Source organism: Venturia canescens, chromosome 8 (assembly GCF_019457755.1).
Source record: "Venturia canescens isolate UGA chromosome 8, ASM1945775v1, whole genome shotgun sequence".
NCBI lineage: Eukaryota > Metazoa > Arthropoda > Insecta > Hymenoptera > Ichneumonidae > Venturia > Venturia canescens.
The window spans coordinates 22,424,875-22,448,185 of NC_057428.1; the positions used below are offsets into that span (position 1 = coordinate 22,424,875).

The window sequence follows — 23,311 nt, forward strand, 5'->3', positions numbered from 1 at the left end:
ACAACTTCGAACCGGCAAACACGCGATATCTTTTTTTCTCTTTCCACAAGTTTCACGTTCGATAAACTTGGCAAGAACATCCGTAATTCCAATTGCAAATTGGATTACGGTTCGTGACTCGATTCTATACTTTCTTTTACTCTCACTTTCTTTCGGTTCGTTCCCGCGCGCCTTGTGTGCCCCCCGTCACCGCTGCTGCTGCTGCTGCTGCTGCTGCTGCGGCCGCCGCCGCCGCCGCCGCCGCCGCCGCAACTTTTCGCGCGTTTTTTTTCCACCGCTATACCCCCCTCCCCGCGGCTATAGCCCGGCCCTTCTCAAGATTCATGTACAATTCATTGAAACGCTCGTTTATCGTTTTCCCCGGTATATCTTCGATTTATATGTCCGCGTGCATATATATAAACGCACATATGCAAGCAAGCATATCGATTCCCCTCCGAGATCGGGAATTCTTCAAACGCACACGCGACAAACTCGACAGGTTTTTTTTTCTCGATTACTCAGCCCTATACGAGAGAGTAAATAATAAAAAAGATATATATGGTGAAAGAAATTGGAAAGAGAGAAAATATAAAATGTTCGGTCGCTCATTTTTCCGCGGCTGTCGTGAAAAAAAGGTCCGGTCCCGGGGATACCAATATTGATATATCTCCTCTTTCGAGGAGAATGAAATATTAGGCGATATGCGGAAAATCGGAGTAACGAGGATCATCGGGACCATTCGTATCTCGCGTCCAATCGTCCCCAAATACCTCGTATTGTCTTGTTTGACGAAGAAAAAATAACATAAAATAATGAATAAAAATAAAATAAAGACGTATAAATGAATATAAATTTTATTTTTTTTCCGTTTATCCTCGTTATATTGAAACTCGTAATAAGTTGTGACCTCTCGTTGTCAAATCATATATATCTAAGAATCGTGAAAAATAACGAAATTATAATCAAATAATATAATAATAAAAATAATAATGTTGACTACCATGTTGGACTAGCTTAATTAGGAATCGTTAACCGTCTTCGGAATGACTAGAAGTACAAGATGATTCAGAATGGTCGTAGCATGCGCGAAACAAATATGTCGTATCGAATAATGGCTATTAAAAAATAAATAATATACGATAAACTTTGTTATGCCGATGCATTCTGAATCACGATATATGCTATTTCACCCCCTCTATCTGTCTTACGCTTTTTTTTTTAACCCTCTAAATCTTATAAATTTTAATTTTCATTCGCTTACATTCATTTCGAAATTTCGTCGATATAAAACAGTCGAGAATCTCGCTGATTCAGCCGTTTAAGATTCGTCGTTAATTAATACTAGATGTCTAATATATATATATATATATATATATGTGTGTGTGTATATCAAGTCCTTACTATATACCTACTTAAAGACATCATTTTTTCTAATATATACCAATCATCTCGATATCATTTCAAATTACTTCATCATTTTTCTTCCCCTCTTATTCTCTTTACACTCGCTCCCAATTACGCTCACTCACTTTAATTTACGGATTCATTTGATTTTGCGCTCAATTACATTTATAAAAGGCAATTTTAGCGTGAGGTATTTTTCTGTCGCACCTTCACCATTTACCAATCTTATTACTCATCTTATTCATCGGTAATAATGATGATGATGATGATGATGATGATGATGATGATGATGATGATGATGATGATGATGATATTAACAATGACAATGATAATTCTAAAATCATTTTCATGAATTACGAGGTTGTTCACGGGTTGTTCAATGGCCCACTTTACTCTCTCACGCAACGTCAAATAAGTACGGGGGTAGAGGGTGAGAAAACACACCCGCACAGACACAGATACACACTCACACTCAGAAAACAAAACAAAAAATCACCCTCACAGCTCAAATATAATTATCCAGTCACGTATGTTTTTTTTTGACGTTTGTTCGGCTCCCATGTTTCGTAAATTTTTAATCGACATTCTCTCATAACGACTCGCAACGGAACTCGTCATTTTTCATTTCTTTCCCATTTATTCGTCCTTTTATTCTTATCATTGTAATCATCATTATCATTACTATTATTGTTATTAATATTATTATTATTATTATTATTATTACTGTTGTTCCCCTATTGTTGTTGTTTTTGTTGTTGTTATCATCATCATCATCATCATCATCATCATCATCGTAATCAACATTACAATATTGTTTCAATATCTCTCTTCACTGGATCAATGACAAAACGGCCTCTCTTCTTTTACGAATGAGAAAACCAAGTTCGACGTTCTCATGCGCCGTTGTGTTAATAAGTAATAAACATGAAAATTAAATAAAATAATACTCAAATATCGGTATTATATTTTAGGACAGATTCGATTCTGTTTATCTTCTCGTGTATATTCAATAATGCTCTCAATTAATTTCCCAAATGTTTCATTGGGTGGAATGTTTCTTCTGAAAGTGGAAATTCTTTCTTTTTTTATAAAATTAGCGCAGTTGCATGTATACAAACGTTTCCATTATGCGTAATTCCTGCTAGCATTTCATCTACGTCTCTAAATCTCTCTTCAGCTCAAACTCTCCCCATTTTATTTCATTTCTTTCTTGCGAATGCCATTTGTGAACAATATGGCATCATCATCATCATCGGACATTTCTTTCAGAGGCAATTAAAAACGGACCATTTACCATATCGCATATCCAAACGTATTTTTGCATTTCATTGCGCCCCCTACCCTCTGTCTCTCCTCGCGGTGTGTGTGTGTGTGTGTGTGTGTGTGTGTGTGTGTGCTTTGTGAAAGGAACAGTGACAAAAGACACGCGTCATCGGACGTTGTTTTTTTTTCCCTCAAAATTTTGGACCCCTCTTACGAGCCAAGGTCAGTATGACCTCTGTGATCCCTTGACTCTCAATCTTCTCTATCCATCTCGCTCCCTCGCTTTCCCTCTTTCTTTCTCTCTCGCTGCCAGATGCAGATTTCGACCTACGACCCATTTTTTTTTTTTTATTCCCCACGCCACCTTAACGTAGCGAACAATACTTGTGGAAATTCGATTTTTCTCCCCCAAAACATTTCCCTCTCGTTCATCTCGATTTTTCTCTCGTTCCGGTAATACTACATTCTTTTTCTCCCCTAATTCATGCCGCCTGTATACCAATGCAATATGGATATATGCGCCCGCGTAGATTAATGCAAGCGTACCCGCGCATACTAATTCATTCGAATTTTTTTTCGAAAACGAACGATCCACCGCTTCGTTTCTCACGAGCCAAAGAAATCTCTCCCCCGGGGCAATTATTCACTCTTCGGCGCGCGCTCGTCTTTTCCCTCTGGCTCTATGCAACGTCCAAATTTGGCACCGAAAAATTGACGGATCAGCGGACTGAGTGAAAATAATATCAGAATATTATAACAAAAAAAAAAAGAAATAAATTTTGATGAGATTTTGTGTGTATACGCATTGAGTACACCAGCGCAAATGTCGACGGAAAAGAATATTATGCCGTTATGGTTAAAAAAATATTTTCTAAACCGTTCCCGCAACCACGCGGGCAATTGGTGCTTAATCGTGATTATTATTCGATCGAGAACGGAGAAAATAATAACACGAAACGCACCGTCCGTCGTGGCGGTCGGTCCGTTTCACCCGCGTTCCACAACGAATTCTAGACACTCGGATTATTTTGCCGGCCGTTTTCTCTGGGCGAGTCCGGCATAACCGCTAGTCTTCCATCCTCCCAATGCCCGCGCGCCTGTGTATTTTTATCCATATATTATACGCATGCACGCGTCTACGTCTCCCGACTACGACGCAGCTGTCTGTTGTTTTTTTTTTCCCCCCCTCTCAATTATTCCCGTAAAACGTTCATAGTAAAATAAGAATTTTCAATTTTTTCAATTTTTTTTTTATACCTCTGACCGTTGTTAATAAAGCCATCCGCGAGCAACGATGGCGAGAGACGAGGGGGGGAGGAGCGACCAATGACACTCTGTTATTCGTAAACGCGATTTTATATTTATACTCGAATAAAAAGGATGAGCGCGGGTAAACGCGAGAAGAAGGAGAAAAGGGTGAAAAATTGATGCGAAAATACATGGACACGACGACGGTCATCGTCGCGATCGCAGCTGCGATTAAAAAAATTTCATCTTCATTTTCTTAAGCCGGCAAGGCACGAACACGAACAGTTTTTGAATCTTGCATGGCCACCGTATATCTTTAGACTCCGGGCCAAATGCCTCACTCCTCGGATCCTTATTCTTTTCCTTATCCGCGTTTGAATCACTTTTTATTATGCTTTTTCTTTTGCTTTTTCTTTTGCATCGCGTATATAATTTAACAAAAGTTCATTCACAAAGTTTTGTTCTTTTGGTTTTTCTGCTTTTCCTTTTTGTCCCCGCGCGAGAGGCTCGTGCACGATGCAAAGTTATGAATATTTTACGCGGATCATCCAGCATATCTCATCCCATAAAACGCCGAAAGAAAAAAAAAAAAAACATGGAGCATCATTACGGTAGGCAATATCTTTTTTATATCTATATTTTTTTTCTTCTTTTGTTTTTAATGCGTTGACGTTGGCTGTGTGTATACGATTGTACTCTCTGTTGCGGCGGTCTCAATGCCTTTCACCCTGAGTTTTATACTTCATTTTCTATTATTTATCATAAATTTTTCAGTATTTCATCGTGATCATCGATCGGTCTCGACAATAATATCATCGTACATCGTACGCGATTCATTCTAATTGGGAGGATCAAAAGATCCAGCAAGAATATTCTTGTGCGCGTTGTCGCCTTAAAATACTCCATTTCAGATTCGCTCGTACTTTTTTTCATTTTAAAAAAATTCTTTTACTTTTTAAATATAATATATAATAATATCTTTCGTCTCTCATTTATACTATTATTATTTCATCTCTGTTCAAGTTTTCATCGTTATATTCGTTACTTTAGAATATTGACTAGGTGATATTTATAAGAAAAGAAAAAAAAACTAACTTCCCGGTACGTACTCCGATAGAAGAAATTTTTATGTATTTTTATGTAGGTATAAAAATCGAGGAACTGTCGTAAGATGCCGAAGAACAACTGAGGCAAAACAAAAATAATAGTAGAGTAAAAGTTAAGGCGTTTTGTTGAAGGAGAAAGGGACGCCGCCGCCGTCGCCGCCGTCGCCGCCGTCGCCGCCGCCGCCGCCCGGTCGATGCTCGAAAGCGTCGTCTTCCATTGAGGAGCCCCGCATCATTTAAAATAGGAACTTTGTCGATCGTCCGTTATAATTAGATATTTAGAATTAATATTTACACGGTATAACATCGCGATTAGAATATATTGATAACAACGAGGTTTCTAAATATATGCGGGCCCTCAACGCAACATACGCGAATCTTGCTTGTGCTTCGGTATATTTTCCATACACTTTTCTTTTATTTTCTTTCATTTGATGCTACTTGTCCATTTTTTGCTTGGTCAAATGTGGAGGTGGGGGGAGGAGAGAAAAACGCTACGAGCGTAAACCGGACGGCGCGGCGTATAACATTATTATTGAGAATGGAGAATGAAAAATTATGAATATCCGATCGAGAGGGACGATCGATGAAGGAACCGCGTTGTACCGTGATTAAAAAACGATGATAATCGTTTAAATATATCTGACGTGATAAATTAATTCACATATACGGGTATGGTGTATATAAAAATCTTTGTTTCGTTAAAAAAATATCTATCTCGCTACTGGTCTCGTACGTTTTGTTATTCTTCTTCGTCTTGACGAGTTTTTTTTCCATGTATTTTCTCTCTCTCTCTCTCTCTCTCTCTCTCTCTTATTTTAGGAACCAATACCGCACGTGCTCGTGTGTGTTTGCGTGTAGTGTGTGTACGGAACAACGATCGTCGTACGCGTACCAATGCGATCTTTCACTGAATTGTTTTTTTTGTCTCTTTGGCGACTCGTAAGGTATCGAAGGGTGGTGAATATAGGATAACTTTCGCGTATACGAGGAGGAGGAGGAGGAGGAGGATAATATATAAAAAGAGGAACGCGATGTCTCTCGAGGTACATGGGACTGGGGGCAGGGCGCGGGAGAGCCCCCCGCCCGCAACGCCGAGCAGGTTGCGATCCCCGAGGAGAGGAAGATGAATCAATCTCAGGCAGGACTGAGAGTGAAACAAGTGGTGAGGGAACCGTTGATCCTTGCTCTTACCGGTAAATAAACGAGGGCAGGTGCAAAACGTTTCTCCCGGCTGATTCGATCGTCAATTTTTTCAGCAACCTCCCGTTCTTCGATGAGAAACGGTTGCATCAGGGTCGTTCCATCGGGATTCGAATTCATGTCTTGAGGCATCGCGTAACTCGCTGGTAATTTGTGCTTGTTCGCGACATCTCTCAGGGTTTTACTCAACTCGTCGATTACGCTCTCGATCGGGTCACCACCAATCGCTCTATGATCCTTTCTAACGTGTTTCTTAATTCTGTTGAGATTGGCACTCGCGTAACCGCACTCGGCGCACTTGTAAGCTCCTTGGGGCGTAACACGAACGACCGCGGGCTCTTCGGCCCTCGGACTCTTGCTCGGAGTCTCGCTGCTATTTCCGAGAGCGACGTGGGACGGGGGACTCGACGATCCCCCCCCTCCTGCGTGTTCCTCCATTCCCCCGGCAACCCTATCGTGCTCGAATTTGTCATACGTATCGTTGTTTTGCTTATCAACACCGATTGACCCTTGCTGCTCGAGTCGTCTCGGGCCATTGATCGTCGATAACCCCGATATTTGAGACAGTAAACCCGACAATTGATGCCGCGTTAACAGATGATGCTGAAGTAAATCCGGTTGAGCGAAAACTTGCGAGCAAATCGGGCACAAAATCGAACCGGCGCTCTCGGCAGTAGGATTATTGTCGTGTGGCTGACCGGTATGCTGGGATCTCTCGTGAAGGAACAAAAATGGCAACACCGTCGTTGTAAAACTGCAGTAAGAGCAACGATAGCTCTTGTTCCGTTGATCCTCGCTCGCTGAGCCAAAAAGACTCGAGAGTACTTGATTTCCGAGTACTCCGCCATAATCGTTATTCTTCAACTGTTGTTGAATCATCTCCAAACCATTCGGTATTTTTATGCTTTGATTAAGGACTAACGTTCGAGATGGGCCGGCGCTACCGACGGTGTTTCTCCCACCGACGCCTTTAGATGAATTTTGATACTGATTCTCAAGCTCGCGCCATTTTTCTATTCCCATTTTACCATGATCACCGAGAAGATGAGCCTTGAGCCACTTGATACTTCTAAAACGACGACTGCAAACTGGGCATACCTCTGTGAAATGAGTGAAATAACGATGACTCAAATCGCCGAGCTGATCCGGCTTTAATGCCGCAGCATCCTCGTTGCTCGATGATTCAAATGTTTCTTGCTTGCTTGTGGCCGCTGCAGCAGCAGCAGCTGCTGCTGCTGCTGCTGCTGCTGCTGTGCTCGACGTCTCGTCAATGATTCCATGAGTATTTTGTTTGTGCACGCGTAGAAAATATTTACTGCACAATTCCTTGTTGCATATGTTACATACTACGCCACCGATCTGCGAACCATTCTCAATCTCGATATTGTGCATCTTCTGCATGTGAGTCTTCATGAAATATTTGTTGCACAATTCCTTGCGACAGAGCTCGCAGTAACTCGAGGTTGGCGTCATGGAAATAATTTTTTTTTCGGATTGCGAACCCGTTGGGGTTTGCGTCGAGCCCGTTAATGATGGGGTTGGAACGGTGACGGGCGTCGTAACCGTAGGAATGCAAGTTTGAACGCTGATGGTCGGCGAAGCGGTCAAAGATTCCGTCAGCATCGTCGTTGACGGCATACTCGAGACGTTGTTGTTGTTGTTGTTGTTGTTGTTGTTGTTGTTGTTGTTGTTGGCGATGCTGGTGGTGCTTCGGTCGTGATCCTCGGTGATATGTTGCCTCAGTGCTTCCCAAGTTTGATATTCCTTATCGCAGATGGTGCAGACAGTCGTAGCGACATTGGAGTGCGACGTCTCCGATGCGCTGGTCCGAGCGGAGGAGGATATCTCCTCGAGGGTTCCGTCGTGTTCGAGTCTCATGTGAGTCCGTAAAACACTCAAATTTTCGCATTCTCTGCCGCATAATCCGCAATTTAATGTTTTACCAGATTCCAGGCCGTTTATTTGCAAAATCATGCTCTGGAGTTTCTGGAGATCCTCCGAGATGGAGTCACTCGGTTGATCGGTGATGATCGGATCGGCGGGGTCGGAATCGTGTTTCGACGACTCGTCCGTTTCGTGAATTTTAGCCCTGTGAGCACGGTACAAACCGAATGTTTGGAAGCGTATCCCGCATGTTTTGCACTCTACATCATCTCCGGGACGATCGGTGGATTCGGAAAAAATGCCGCCGCTCACGGCATTGATGCTATCGGTCACGATGAGATTGAGCGGGCTCGTTTGAATCTGATGCCAAGAGGCTGCATTGCCAGGGTTGCTCGGTGCTTTTTCACCATCTTGAACGAAAATCCCGTGTCTCTTCATCTTGTGCGTTCGCAAAAAGTACTTGTTGCAATATTCCTTGCAGCAAATTTCGCAGAACGCCTCGGGATTTATGACCCCGAGACGTCTCAGACGATCCGCGTTGAAACCCGAGTCTCTGGCTTGTTGGCTCGATTGCGGCGAGAGATGCCGGGGGGCAGGCATAAACTTTGAGTCTTCTTGTTCGAGCCCGAATTCCTGTTTAAAAAGTACTTCCATCGCGGTAGGACTGTGACGCGAGGCTTGCCGATATTCATCCGTATTACTTCCCGTCGCTGGCAAAGAATGACATTCTTGATTATCGATCGACTCGTTGTGAACTTTTTGCTTGTGTTTTCTCAAGGAATCGTCATTTTTGAAGCGCTTATGGCACACTTCGCAGAGTACACCGTTACCCAAAGGTACGGAAACGAGCGGGGTAGGAACTTCGAGCCTCTGTAATTGTTCCAACTTGATGGAGGCGCCACCGCCGCCACCGATCGCAAATGCCCCGGTAAACATACCCGCGGAAACACCGCTGTCACCGCTATTCTGCGAAGGCCCATCCCCATAAATCCCGTGTTTGTTAGCTTTATGGGTTTTTAAAAAATATTTGTTACAAAATTCTTTGTTGCAAAGATCGCAATATGCGTCTGGATTAAAGATTCTAATTGGTGTTGGACCGACGGGGGGCCGACTCAGCTGTCCAGCATCGGTCATAGAGAATCCCGGCAAGGGAAGATACTGAGCTAGAGCTCCGGGGAATGTCAGAGCTTGAAGATTATTGGAAACGGAAGTAACCGAACTCGGAGATGTCCAATCATCTGAATTTTGAGATTGCGAGTGAACCTGTTGTTGTTGTTGTTGTTGTTGTTGCTGCTGCTGCTGCTGCTGCTGCTGTTGCACCTGGGTCTGAGAGTGGAACCAATTGGCGGCGACCAAGTTTTTGATACCCAAACTCGAAAGATTGACCGGACTCTCGAGATCCTCGATCATCTGACTCGTCGGTTCTAATTTGATCCTAATTTGATCGGAGAGGGGAGAACTACTCGGAGCCGGGTTACTAACTATCGCATGCTCGCGTTCTAAATGTCGCGACAATGATTCCTTATCGCTGAAGGAAAAGGCGCAAAATTTACAGCAAAATTCACCGTTGAGATTCTCATCATTAGCCCCGATAGTAGTAGTGCTTGTCATTTGTCCGACGATATTTCGCGCAAACCTTTGCGGTGATAACGTTCTTGGCTTACCTTCCAGCAGTGTCTCGTCAGCTTCGTTGACCAAAGTCCGTCCTCGGTTGTTCCTTCTTTCGCTCGGTTCAGCCTCACCTTTCAACTTTTTCTCGTTCGGTCGTTCCTCGTCCTCGTCCTTAGCCTCTTCTTCCTCCTCCTCTTCACCTTCGCCTTTCTCTTGCTCTTCTTCCGCTTCCTCTTCCTCTCGTCCCTCCTCCTCTTCCTCCTCCTCCTCCTCCTCCTCCCCATCCTCATACTCCTCCTCTTCCTCTTCCTCGTCGTCGTCATCCTCGCCGTCCTCAAACTCATTCCTCTCACCGTTGTTAATCATCAACGAGGCTGGAAACTTGACCGGCGTGGTTTGCTTCCGTCGTTTTTTCGGACTGCCACCAATGTTGTTGTCCGAATCGTCGCGTAAACGTTTTCGCGCCTCTCGATCCTCACAACTGCTCGAGCTCTCACTGTCGATTTCACTTATTTGCTGATCCATCGTCAATCCCAATTGTTCACGGGCCACTGTAGACGCCATTGTTATTTTTCAGTGTTCGTTTCGATCGTTCGTCGCATTAAAACGAGGCTTGAAGAACAAACAGTTGGATGATCGTTGATCACCGCGCGATACGCGTACCAGCACCCGTGGCCCCTGCACACCTCGCCCTCGTCTTAAATCCGCGCCCACTGAAATAATAAATATAATCATCATGATCGAGAAATATATCTTGTCACACAATATTTATTATTATAAATCAAATTTTGCGATAAACGGAATAACGAGAGGTTCTCTCTTTTTTTTTTTTTTTTTTATTTATGTATTTCCGCGGGTCGCTCGATAAATCCGATTGTTGCATCGTGCGCTATATTGCGTTGTTGGAAAAGTGATGCGGTGACTCATGCCCCAACAACACCCCCATGCATTTTTGGGGATGAATCCGAGAAATTCGTCGGCAACGATGTATCATATATATATACGCGCATGCACCGACATAAGCTCTTTTCACCCGTGTGTGCATGCATTTTTCGTCAAGTTCGTATTTCGAGGGTATAGCCTTTCTCGTGCTTCGCGCATCGAGGGGTTCTTTCCAATAATTATTAATCCCCCGTCGAGAGCCGAGCAGCCGCAGCCCCCTCTCCCCTATACCCTCCCCTATTCCTTCAAAATATATATCTTTCTACATTTGTTTGCCATCCAAGATTAAGTTTCTCCAGCGCACCACCGCGCCTTTATTCGCCCGAATCGTTCGGTATCTTTCGCGCGTATTATACAATGACGCTCCGAGACCCCCCCCCCGCATACACGCAGCCCGGCGTACTCATTCTCATTAGATGCGATACAAAAGATAAACAATAAAATAATAAATATTACACACAATCATTCGTCGCCATCGGTTTCGAGGAGAAACCATTGCCGCGTCATCGTATATATATATATAATAATTACGTAACCCGGTTTTTCTCTTTTTCGATCGCGCACAGAAATTTTCCGTTATTTCAATGAGGATTTTGAATGACAATTGCGAGAGATTAGTTGCTCATCTGTCTTTAATCGGGTTTTTCAACGGCGCGATTGTTTCGACGAAACATTTGGGTTTTGACATCGCGCGGTTAGAGAGAGAGAGTACCGGTGGCGCGCGAGACTCGAAATCTGTCGTTCAAGAAATAGCGAAAACGAAGAAGCAAAGGGGCGAGGAGGAAAGAGTGTCGGCTCGACGCGGCGACACGACGGAAGGGCGTTATCGGCACGTGGCTCGATTTTTCGTCGTAGGATACGTGCGTGTATACAAGACGAGAAGGGGAGCGCGAGAGATGTGGGAGAGAGCGGTTGGATGACCGGTCCGATTCAAGGGGATGGAAAATACGATGGAGGGGTTGATTTTCTCACAAGCGTCTTTCGAAGAAACACGCCGATTGGTGGACAATATGGTCAATGCGCGTTCCTCTCCTTTCTCCGGGATGAAAAGTCCCCCCTGCTCGGATCTATATACTCTATATATACATATATACTCGTAACTACAGGAGAAAGAAACAGGGGAAAAAAAACAGAGTGCTTTCCGAGAAAAGGAAAACGTCGTAACCGAAGAGAAAATGTTGGCGAGGCGCGAGAAAATATCGTTAACATAAATGAAAAATAATGAGGGTTGACCCGAATTTTTTCATTCCGATATGGAATTAATACGGAAGGTCGTCCGAAATATAAACGGGTTCGCGAGTCGTCTCGAAAAGAAAATAAAAAAACGGTTGACCGCGCATGATCTTTTATTTTTCCGGAGCAATACTTGAGGCGCGTGTATTTTCTTCTCATGCGTACAAATATATGGAAATATCGCTCTTCGATCACGCTCGTGCGATCACACATATATACTCGCTGCGGCGACGGTACATACCATAAGACAGCCACGAGCCCCTTTTTCTGCTCCCGTTGATTCACCACGTGGCGAGAGCCGTTCGTTATACAACGATGACCGACGCACCCGCGAGATTTAAACGATATGAGGAAAACGTATCGAACCTTCCTTCACTGATCTGTCACACTACCGATTTTTCGCCCAACCTCCATTCTCATTTGTCCCCACTCCCCCCGCCGCTGCCGCCGCCGCCGCCGCCGCCGCCACACCACCACTCTCCATGTATTTTTCTTCCTCGAGGTCATCCAACTCTCGACAGCCTCAATCGTTATCCCCACCCTCGATACAACCAATAAATACTACGATTAAAACGGTATTTTACCGAGAGCCAGCCCCCCCGTTCCTTCAAAAGCAGGCCTGCGTGCGCTAGCCTAAATACGCGCGGCGTTTGACAGTTTTTTTTTTTTCGTTTCTTCAAGGGAGCAAAAGGGACTCGTAATACAGCGCCGTATGTTCGGAATCTCCGAAAATGTGAAATAAAGAGTAACGCGTGGCAATGCTGATTGGCGCGCGGCAGCGGGCGAGGGCTATATATCCCTTTTCCCGCAGTTTCGTTCTCGACGAAATTTGTGCAAAGAGGGGATGCTACGCGAAATAAGGGATCCTTCGATCAAAATGATGCGAAAGGGTGTAATTCGTCGTAAATTCCGCGTGTAAAATAATGCGCTCGGCAAATGATATAGTGGTAACGCGATATGCGCGCGAATGGATTTGAAAATATTTATATAGGAGGGGGAAAAAAAGTATAACAAGCATTTTTTGTCGATCAAGGAGAAATATTGGCCAGCGCGGTTATTGAAATCGCGCGACAATATACTCTCATCGCGATACGTTCAAGGGATGCTGATTCGAAACGATTTGATCGCGAGGAACGACGCGCGCGATTTACGTTGTTTTTCATAATCGTGCGGAAAATGTTTAAGAGGGGAACCGAGGTCAGAGAGGAGCCGCAAACGCAGCTGTTGTCTATATAGCTCTTCCATTTTCGTATACGAATTGCACGAGTTGCACGCGCTCTCCATCTAGCAGGACAATAAGCGCCTGTCAACGACTAACGAGTATCCTGCTACCCGCTACTTTACTCGCCCACCTTACCTACTTAATAACTATTGCACACGCATGCGAATCCTCTCCCCGCTTCCTATCGCTGCTTTCCTTCGCAAACTTTTTTTTCTATCATCTCTTCCATCGCAAATCTATACTGGCGGCAACCTTCCCCTTCTCTTTCCCTCTTGAGCGCCCTGCTTTCGTTATTCCCCGGCGACGAATAGCCAATTCGGAATAAGAGAAACAAAAAGAAAAAGGGGAAAGAGTCTCGGGCGGGAAGATTTTCAATGCGCGGTTGGTGGTCAACCGATGAAACTTGGACTTTTGTCACGAACGGGATACATGTGTACGCGCGGTCGATGCGTATATATAAATAACGATGTACATGAAAAGTGGGAGATTTCAAGCAGTATAGAGGCCTATTGATCGAGGTTCGTAGTTCGGTGGCCGGCACACGCGCATAAGTCTTCCCGTAAACAAGACAAATATCATCGCGCCGGTTTCGAAACTACACCCCCGCGCTCGCGAGCCTCTTATTCCTCCCCCTCTCCTACGTAAAATGTCTCTTTTTATCCTCTGCGCGCACTCGCATCCAATTAGCCACGAGTCTTGTTGCGAATTTTTATACTTTTTACCGCCACCGCGTCGCTACGATTACATATTTCTTTTTTTTTTCACATCATTCTATATTGATTCGCAATATATCAAAATTATATAATTCTATTCTCTATATCTCTATATATAAGCGGTATATAGGCGGAATGGAAAATGAATTAGCGACGATGCAGCCACCACGCCCTGCCAAGCGCTCTCTCTCTCTCTCTCTCTCTACTTGGTCACTTGCCCGCCTGCTCCTAGCTCGGCTCGGTCCAATCGAAAAGTCTTCTTCTTTTCTTCATATATTGACATGTTTTTCTCACCCACGCAACTTCCGGGACACGCTAAATAACAAAGATGAATTTCGCGCGTCGTCGCTCGAGACGGTGAATGAAAAATTTCAGGATCTGCGCAACTCGAGGAGTACATGCAACGATTGCAGTTATAAAATCAACCACGTGTCCACACGTGCCAAACAAATGCAATATTTATCTGTTTGATCTCTACACGCGGTCGTTTTATAATCCGCGCGCGCGCGGTCCGAGAGTTTCGCGATCCATACATCCATATCGTCATTGATACATGCGTCCGACTCGTTATACGCATAGGTATCTCATCCGCCTCGTCATTGATTTATAGAAATTTCGAAATAACTGGACGAGATGAATGTCGCGAACGCATCGATTTTGACAGATTCTGACAAGCAGCCTGCGTGCCTGCGTGTACAAACGACAAAAGATGAACACGCGCGGCCGCGACCGTCTCGTTTATAGTCGCGAGTTTTTTCACTTTCGCACCTCGCGCGCACCACTTTTTTTTTTTTTTTTTTTTTTTTTTTTTTTTTTTTATCGATATCCATTGTCGTTAGTTTATCCTTGCGCGGGACGGAAAGCGGATCGCGACGATCCTCGACTCGAATCGCTCCATATGGGAAAGGGAACGAAGAAAATATTAAGTCTGCGGATCGAAAAAAAAATATTAAACCGCGCAAGAAGCGAAGCAAACATCGAGAGCCGTTTATTTCGGAATGGGGGAATTTCGGATGGAAAAGAAACAAGACACGCCGCGAGAACGATCGGTTGATTTTTAAATTCTATATGCGAACGAGGGTAAAAAATCCATGAGATAGGAGAAAATTTTACTTACGAGTGTTTTGGCCATCATGCCACGATAGCGGCCATACTTGATATGAGAAAGTATCCCCGCGTTGTCCGCCGCCCGCCCCAGGACGTTCGCTAATTCTCCCCTCCGTTTTTCCCTCTTCCAAAGGCCGAGGAGGGGAGAATCCACCACCCCCGCTTCGACCTCTCGACTCCCCCTCCATCGTCAACTTTTTCGATCGAGCCGATCATCGCGGGGAAAGCAGCGCCTTTCGAAATAAATACCATCCATATATATCTATCCTCGCACATTGGGGTGAGCGAGCGAGGCGCGAACCGTCTCCTTTTTATTCACACCTAAAACGATGCCGCCGCGCGATCCTCGTGCAGCGAATCATCTTCCACATATAATAACCCTCGTCCGCAGAGGCGCGATTGCATAGACTATTCTTTTATATATAGTTTTACGGAGCGGAAGAAAAACAAACGCGTGCGTTCGTCTTATTTGTTCCTTATATCCTTATATATCTGCGCGTGTCGTCGTCAACTGAGCCGCCGCCGCCGCCGCCGCCTATATATATAAATGTATTAGGAGAACAAGTCCAGTTTTTCCTTTATTCATCTACGTTTTTATATTTCATATGAAAGACGAAAGGGTTTGTTGTTATATCCGTAAGTTCGTAGTACCGCTTACACAGGAGCCTGCTCGCACTCCTATCATAATAATTCGAATCGAGTCAATGCGCATCTATTAAGCAAAATCTAAATCACCTCAGCTGCTGTACCTATATATTCGTGCGACGAAGAAGCCAAAAAAATGTCAAATAAGTATATATTTTCGTGACGGAAAGCAGAAAGAAATGTAGCGCGCGCCGTCCCATCATAGTATCTCGTTTTACATATATAATGTATACACTCATGTTTTTTGCTCCTCTTGCGACCGCCCGCCTTCCTGCTCGATATAGGAAATCCGAACGCAAGCTGCCAACTCTGCCGTTCGTATGCAGCAGGACACAGCTGCTGGACAATGGTCCGTCAGCGTCAGCCGGCTCGGCCACGGCTCCAAATGCTCCAAATCTATATATATATTCTCGCCCCCTAATATTTAATAGTTTTTTTTTTTTTTTTTTTCTCCAATCGGGGCCTTTCGCCCAAGCAAAATGCGGAGCGCACTGAATCAAAATACCGTCCGTTTTAAAGTATCGCTTTTTTTTTTCATTGTTTTTTAATTTTTTTTTCAAATAATAAGCGCGAGGTTCGCGGGTATGCGGATGCGAGGAAATTATCGAATTATTCGAAATATTAAGACGTTGACGGTATATTATTATAAAAGGTTAAATGATCGAGATGAAGTTGTTATATATAAATCTCTCTTCCGTTTTCTCAATTTCATTGAAATCGCCATTACCTGATGCTGCTGCATCGAGCGTGCGCCAGCTCTTTCGAGAGCATTCGAGAGACACCTACCGTCCTACCGAACCGCATCGCACACCCCCCTACTCCGATTCTGGTCTGCTCGCCGCCGCGTGCGCTTTATATCGATATAAATACACACGCGCGGTTATATAATAGCAGCGAAAGCGAATATGTAGTAATATAACTATACATGCTCGTAGCGAGAACGGGGGTAACAACTTTTCTCAAAGTATACCAAGCCGCGGTAACTAAAGGATGAATTAAACTTTTCGCGCGGATTAAACTTTTCATCGGACGCGCGGGGATGTACATTAATTCACCGCAATTAAACGTCATTATTTTATTAATGAAATCGAACATACGACATTCCTCATCAAATATAGGTACACACTGCATGGGTCGTAATAATACCCTTTCGTATACCGCCGATGCGACGTTTACGTTTTTATTTTTTATTATTTCCTCGTATAATCTAGCTCTCCCGCACCGGTTTTGATGAACCGACAACGTGTTTTCTTTCTCATTTCACATACCGCGATGATTGACTCGTGTACATCGTTGTGGATCAGTGGTTATATTTTTATCGACGAAGAATAAATTACAATAGTAGTCTTGTCCTGCTCTCGTATATATTATTGTTCTCTGATGCATCCTCCTCGCGAGACGGGCACAAGTTTCACTTCAAAAGTCATACACATTACACCCAATGCAAGATACACATATATGATGATATGAATACAACGAACGAACATCGTAGAGATATATGTCGAAACGATTTCAAACACTTTTTTTTTTTCTTTTTCTTTTCGCACCTCTGGTCGATTTTCATCAATTAACCAGCAATCGCCGTATCATATCATTATTTATATTATTAAGAGTTACCATTATTCTTATTATGATCGTTAAAATCTACGAGGATTAGCAGGAGGAAGGTGGGATGGATACCCTGTGAAAAGAAGGGACAGGGACATGCGATTATTGTCTATATATATATATAATACGTACATACACAATTAACCGTGTCGATTTTATACAATTACAGAGAAAAAGGGAACAAGGAAATGTTTCAATAGAGAAACGAGAACGCTCGTCTTTGTTCGAGATTTCAGGATATAGTTTCACACTTACTTTCTCAAACCGCTATTCATTTTTCAATAAAACATCTTTCGAAATATCCGTGTGCGCGCGTATCGTAAAATATACGTGGAACAACATAAGCACGATACGAGTGTACCAAGTATATTATATATATAGTATATAGGAATATTGAAAGAAATGTATGATGTATACTTGGTCGTGCCTCGTTGTCATGGCCTCGCAATCTCTTTGTCTTGGTTTATATAACGTATGCTCTGCTCTGCTCTCTCTCTCTCTCTCCTCCCCCCCCCCCCCCCCCGGATTTCGATCGCAAAAAAATGAATATCCTATATATATTTTGAGCTTCGAAACAGTCCCAAAAAGTTGGTACGAAAATCAATGGAATAATTCAATAACAATATATTATTTAACAAATGTCTTTTTTGAATAACCGCGCTCGTACTTACGCTGCAATATAAAAAAAAAAAAAAAAAAAAAAAAAAAAAAAAAAACAACGAGACAAAATACAGTTGAATACTAACGCAATGCGATATTGGACATCATTCGTTTCGTTCGTAAATAAATAGTATCACAGAATCATATGGAAATGATGATACAGAGACGAGCGAGATTAATAAATAAATTAAACTTTTCATCGCTGCTTCGTGTACATATAATAATGCATAAAGCCTCGCTACGCTGATACTCTAGTTTTATCACATCTTTTATGTTTCGTCTTGTATATTCCAAGAATGATAATGATGAAACAATTATTAAAAAGAAAAAATATTTAAAAAAAACAAAAACAGCTGACGAGTGTACGCAATAGCGACTGATAAAGCTGATGCAATCGTCATAAAGATCTACATAAATACAACGATTTATAATAATATTATTGTTTCGAATTTGGTCGATAATTTTGAGATCGTATTATCATGCTGAATACGTACATCGTAGTCTAGATTATTTCAATCAACAATGAATTAATTATTAAATAACAGTGGATAATAAATAAGGGCCGTTTAGGCCATATTCCATAATCATCTATTTCTCCTCCTCCCTATTTCAAGATTCTTCAAATCTTGAACGGCCAATTTGTTTTCCGAACAATGTTTTTATTATTATATGTGTGTGTGTGTGTGTGTGCAAGAGGACTTTGAAAATGTATCATATCAAGCATTTATTCGGGCTGAAGCTTCTTCAGGATTACCAATGACGATAAGACTATCAAAAGATTTAGCTTTCTTCCCCGCGGACACGAAGAAAAATTATGAACGAAAAGTAGAAAAATATTGCTCAATTTATCGTACCAATCTGGATGTTTTGTCAAAAAAAAAAAAAAAAAAACGGAAACAAAAGAGGAAGCAAGACGAACGAAAGATACATGAAAAACGCGAAAATACGTTTTTCGGTTGAGGTGAAATTTAATTTAACTTCAACTTCTCGTCCTTTTACCTTTCAATGAAATTTATCGTCACGCCATTTCTGAGTAAACTGATGAACCCACCACTGAGTCAAATTGAGATAAAAGTTGGGACCTTCGGGTTCGTAATCGAGATAGGTGAATTCTTTGTTGCTCGCTGGCTTCGCCGGCTCAATTTGCGTTCCTTCGTGCCACTCGTTGAAAGACGTTATCGAAATAATTCGGGCTCCGCTGTTCAGAGCACTTCTCCATCCTACTTCGTAATACTTTCCGTGTCTTCTGTGCCTTCGATTCTCCGCATTCCACGGTCGAACCTGATAAATATGATACAACTCAATCGAATCATTTCGTCGTTTGATTATTCGCCCGCGCGGCATGCACAGTTTAATCAAAGCTTTTATTCTTATATAACCTGAGTGTCGATGTATCCGGGTCCCAAACTCGGTATAAACGTAAGACCATTTTGCACCGCAAATTTGTGCAAATCCTTCCAATTTTTCCACGAACTGCCATAACTGAATCCATTAGTCGCGAAATAAGTATAAAAACCATCGAAATGTGATTTTTTTATGTGATTACGATGCTGAGAATCGACGAGAAGCCCTATATATATGGCATCGAGTTCGGTACCGCGGAGAGTTAAATTTCCACGCTCCGAGAGTAATTCCCACCAGGCGTTGGCAGGAAATACGTAAGAGTCGTAAATATATATGACCGGCAATACCGCGCCGCTGTTTAAATGAAAAAAATAATGCGTCTCATTATTACGACAAAAAATTGCGATCGATTGACCAAGTATCAAGGATACTTGGTCAGATTGATAAAAAAAAAAAAAATAAATAAACTTGGCTTTACTCGTGATTTCTCTTGATTCGGTGAAGAGCCGGATGAGAGCCGTATCGATCGAACAAATATTTTATATTCTCCATCAAATTGATAGGATTTCTTCCGTCGTACGGCTCTACGTGAATCGCCACTCTGATGCTATGTCGGTTTGCGATATCCAACAAATCGGGCATTACCGCGTCTGAATTTTCAGCAGAGTTTGGCGGGGTCCAGGATACAACGACCACGCCTACACCGGCTTCTCTCAATTGGCTCATGTGAAGCTCCATTACCTATGCAAAATCAAACACTCGTTCATTAATCATCCGCCGCTCATATACTGTTCGCTCTTAATAATTTTCCTCCTGATGAATACAATAAACAAGTACGTATCGATACCTGCGGATTCAAAGAGCTGTAACAACCTAGACTGGGGTAATAATTGGCTCCGATATCAGCCGGAGGTCGATGACTACCATCCCGGAAGACTCTCTTATCATTTTTCTTCCAATTTGGCAAATAATGATGGTTCCAGTGTTTCCAAAAACCATCAAAGGCTACAGATCTGTACCAGGCGTAGTAGAATATGTGAACGTTGTAATTTACTTCTACCAAGCTTGTATTGGCTAGCAACGGTAAAACTTTGTTTCTCATTTTGTGAGACATGCGGGCAACTTTGCTCAGTATTATATTTTCTCTCATTTGTGCATAATTCCTGTCATTGATCTCTCTTTGAGCAGCTTCGTTGCGAGGGGTACCGGCTTGATCCCCGACAGCCACCGGTGTACTCCATTCAACGGCAGCTAACGGCGGGGTAACCGCGCGCGGTTGGCATTTAACCGACTCTAAAGGAGACAGTTTTACTATTATAACAACGGCCATCAGAGTCGACAGAACCAGTACCATCGTCGACAGGTAGAAACATCTTCTTAATGACACAGTTGTCATTATGCTGCCAAACATATTCGTCGACTCTTTGTGCGCCACCATCGTCTTTAAAATGCAATTTTATTCCTTCGAAACTCGCACGACATCCGACCGTTCGTCATATTCATTGCTCATCCCTCCGCATTTCGTCGGGCTTCCTCTTTCACAGTGTACATCTTTGCAATAGCGAGTACGTCGATATTCGTTTGACTAATTTTTCTCACAACAAAAAAAATCAGATCCTTTCAGCGCATGTAAAATAATTAAAAAAAATAACCTCAGTTAACAATTAAATATATACACACACACACACACACACACACGGATGAGGAAGATGTTGAAACAATGGGAAATCAATATAGGACGCTTATTACGCGAATACACGAATGAAAAAGACCAATAAAACAAACGATATCTTGAGCCCCCAATGCGCGCCCGAATATCTATCTGATGAATATTATTATTTTTGTTACGCAAATACAAAAACGTGGGAAAATAATACTTGCTCTGAATATATTAAATTTTGATTCAAGATCGGTCGTGATTTATCGCGGTAACGTGGGCCAATGACAGATTTTCAAAACCGTGTTTCAATAACGAATTAATCCAGACATGTGTCTCACATCAGCGCGTCTCTTGTCTCTCTCACTCTCACTATTACACTATACAAAACTACTACTACTTCTTCTTCTTCTTCTTCTTCTTCGTCTTCTTCTTCTTCTTCTTCTTCTTCTTCTTCTTCTTCTTCTTCTTCTTCTTCTTCTTCTTCTTCTTCTTCTTCTTGACTAATTGCATGGAGAAATGTCGGCGCAGCGGCGGCGGCGGCAGCGGCGGGGGTGTCGATGTGTTGTTACTACTACATTGACTCTACTGTACATAACTAAGCGTAATCGATCGTGTCCAGAATAATTATGCAAGCAACTTTCATACTACAGCATCACAGGACCAATTACAAAATATAGTTGATTGTAATATACCAAATTGTGTATTAAATACAAAGCTCAAACTAACTTTTCTATAACAAAAGTTTTCGGAGGCTCTACCCGAGAATCTTTCTTCGCTTCGAGGGTAAAGTAGAACAAGGCGTTTTACTAATATATATATATGAAAATTAAAAAAAAATTCTCAGTTTCATCCGTTCATATATCGTCGTTTGTGAAATGATATTATTATTATTATTATTATTATTGTAAATATATTTGTTATTTCGATTACAACAATTGACGATGATGCGTCTCATTTGCACAACTCATCGAAAACAGATCTATATATATATTCGTCCTTTTTTTGTTATATGTATTATGGACAATAATAAGTAATAAAGTATAATAAAGCCTTTTTATCCATAAAATTTATGACCAACAAACAAAATTTTGCTCCGATATTATATATATATATATATATAGGTCACTGACGCAATATAGCCGGTCAAATGATTTTTTACACTTGCCGTTTCCATTGTTTTACCATTCCGATTCATCATTCCTCATTCAAGTTTGCTCATAGAACGAACGTCCATATATGTACGCAATAAATGAAAAGAAAATAATGTGAGAACAGAGTGTGTTTCAGAGAGAAAGAAAAAAGTACACGAATATGACAGAAGACTGTCACCAGAAAAGTTGACGAGGATTATTTCTGAAATATTTTATTCATTCACTTATATTGACATAAGTTTTCAGTTTTCGCGCTGAAAATATAAACACAAAAGTAAAAGTCGTATTCTGTGACGAATGCGTAATTCGTCACCAGAGTGCGCTGATTTCTGCGCTAAGAACCGCGAATTTGCGAATTTCGTACTTTAGCATTTCATACGGATTTGATAATTTGATCATTGAAATATTAACAAATGAGAGGAACGTGACGGACTTGGGTGACTAATATATAAGTATAGCATAAACAATAACCGCTAGTCGATAAGAAATACGAACGTATTGACTAACTCATTCTTATAGTTTACATTATAATAATCTCCATACGTTGAAATGTATCGAAATAAGGCTTTCTTTGATTTCTTATATAAATAGTTCTAGTATTCCAATACGATACTTTTACCCACTTTCATCTTATAAACATTAGGCTAGGACATATCCTTCGTCACTCTTATGCTAAGGACCTAGAATAATAAGGGCATTTTGTTTGGTTGCGAAGCGAGCGTGTGAAACCGAAGCGTGGGTCGCGAGACCCCAGAATTCGAATGAGTGGGAGAATGAAGAACAACGTGATTGGTCCGCGTATGAGCGGAGCGTACGGAGTCTGCGCGTGAGAATCAAAAGATTTGTGAGACTAAAAGTCGAACGGAATAGAATTAAGAGGAGAACCTTGTTGTCAGCCGAAGAGTCAAGATCCATATTTTCGTCAATATATTCATCAAACATTTAAATCTTTGTCTTGAGTTATTGAAGAGAAATTCGCAAGGCGAGTTTCAACTCCTTATCAATCGAACCCACCCAAAACTAAATCATTCGAAATAATAGTTACTATAATTCCCGCTCGGAGCGTTACAATTCAAACCTGCTGCTGCCGCCAACGGTCGTTTTTGTCGGTAATTAAGGGACAATATCCGCCCTACCATTCGTCCATGAAGCTAAGTTTAAAAAGATTCAATATTATACGATCTGCACATTATGCGATTGCGGTCAAGCGGACGACGAAGATGCTAACCATGTTTTTTGGCAATGTATCAAATACGACAATGAAAGAAAAACATTAATTACTAAGCTTAAAAAACTCAAAGAGTTCCCGCCATATTGTATAGAAT

At 42.1% G+C, this 23,311-nt stretch overlaps 2 protein-coding genes across 3 annotated transcripts; both read right to left on the bottom strand.

The window, feature by feature from the left end:
- Positions 1-2,785: 2,785 nt before the first annotated feature.
- LOC122415278 (uncharacterized) lies at positions 2,786-14,959 on the bottom strand. Its single transcript, XM_043427261.1, has 3 exons — positions 14,929-14,959; positions 9,994-10,414; positions 2,786-9,942 (listed from the first exon to the last, which is right to left on the bottom strand). The coding sequence occupies exons 2-3, from the start codon at positions 10,263-10,265 to the stop codon at positions 6,141-6,143; spliced, it is 4,074 nt and encodes a 1,357-aa protein (XP_043283196.1). The 5' UTR covers positions 10,266-10,414; positions 14,929-14,959; the 3' UTR covers positions 2,786-6,140.
- A 1,664-nt stretch (positions 14,960-16,623) lies between these two features.
- On the bottom strand, positions 16,624-21,580 carry LOC122414888 (glycoprotein endo-alpha-1,2-mannosidase-like protein). 2 transcript variants are annotated; one of them, XM_043426546.1, is made up of 5 exons: positions 21,233-21,580; positions 20,023-20,760; positions 19,654-19,916; positions 19,211-19,529; positions 16,624-19,112 (listed from the first exon to the last, which is right to left on the bottom strand). In XM_043426546.1, exons 2-5 carry the CDS (start codon positions 20,611-20,613, stop codon positions 18,834-18,836), a joined length of 1,452 nt encoding a protein of 483 aa, XP_043282481.1. In that variant the 5' UTR covers positions 20,614-20,760; positions 21,233-21,580; the 3' UTR covers positions 16,624-18,833. The 2 variants fall into 2 exon arrangements, with proteins under 2 accessions (XP_043282481.1, XP_043282480.1); XM_043426545.1 differs by having other exon boundaries at positions 20,023-20,792.
- Positions 21,581-23,311: the final 1,731 nt, after the last annotated feature.

Coding starts and splice junctions, on each gene's coding strand:
- LOC122415278 (XM_043427261.1), bottom strand. CDS start 10,265: ATGGCGTCTACAGTGGCCCGTGAACAATTGGGATTGACGATGGATCAG. Junction 9,943..9,993: donor GAGGAAGAGGAAGAGGAGGA/GTATGAGGATGG, acceptor GGAGGAGGGACG/AGAGGAAGAGGAAGCGGAAG.
- LOC122414888 (XM_043426546.1), bottom strand. CDS start 20,613: ATGGTGGCGCACAAAGAGTCGACGAATATGTTTGGCAGCATAATGACA. Junction 19,917..20,022: donor ACAGCTCTTTGAATCCGCAG/GTATCGATACGT, acceptor GATTTTGCATAG/GTAATGGAGCTTCACATGAG. Junction 19,530..19,653: donor CGAATCAAGAGAAATCACGA/GTAAAGCCAAGT, acceptor TCATTTAAACAG/CGGCGCGGTATTGCCGGTCA.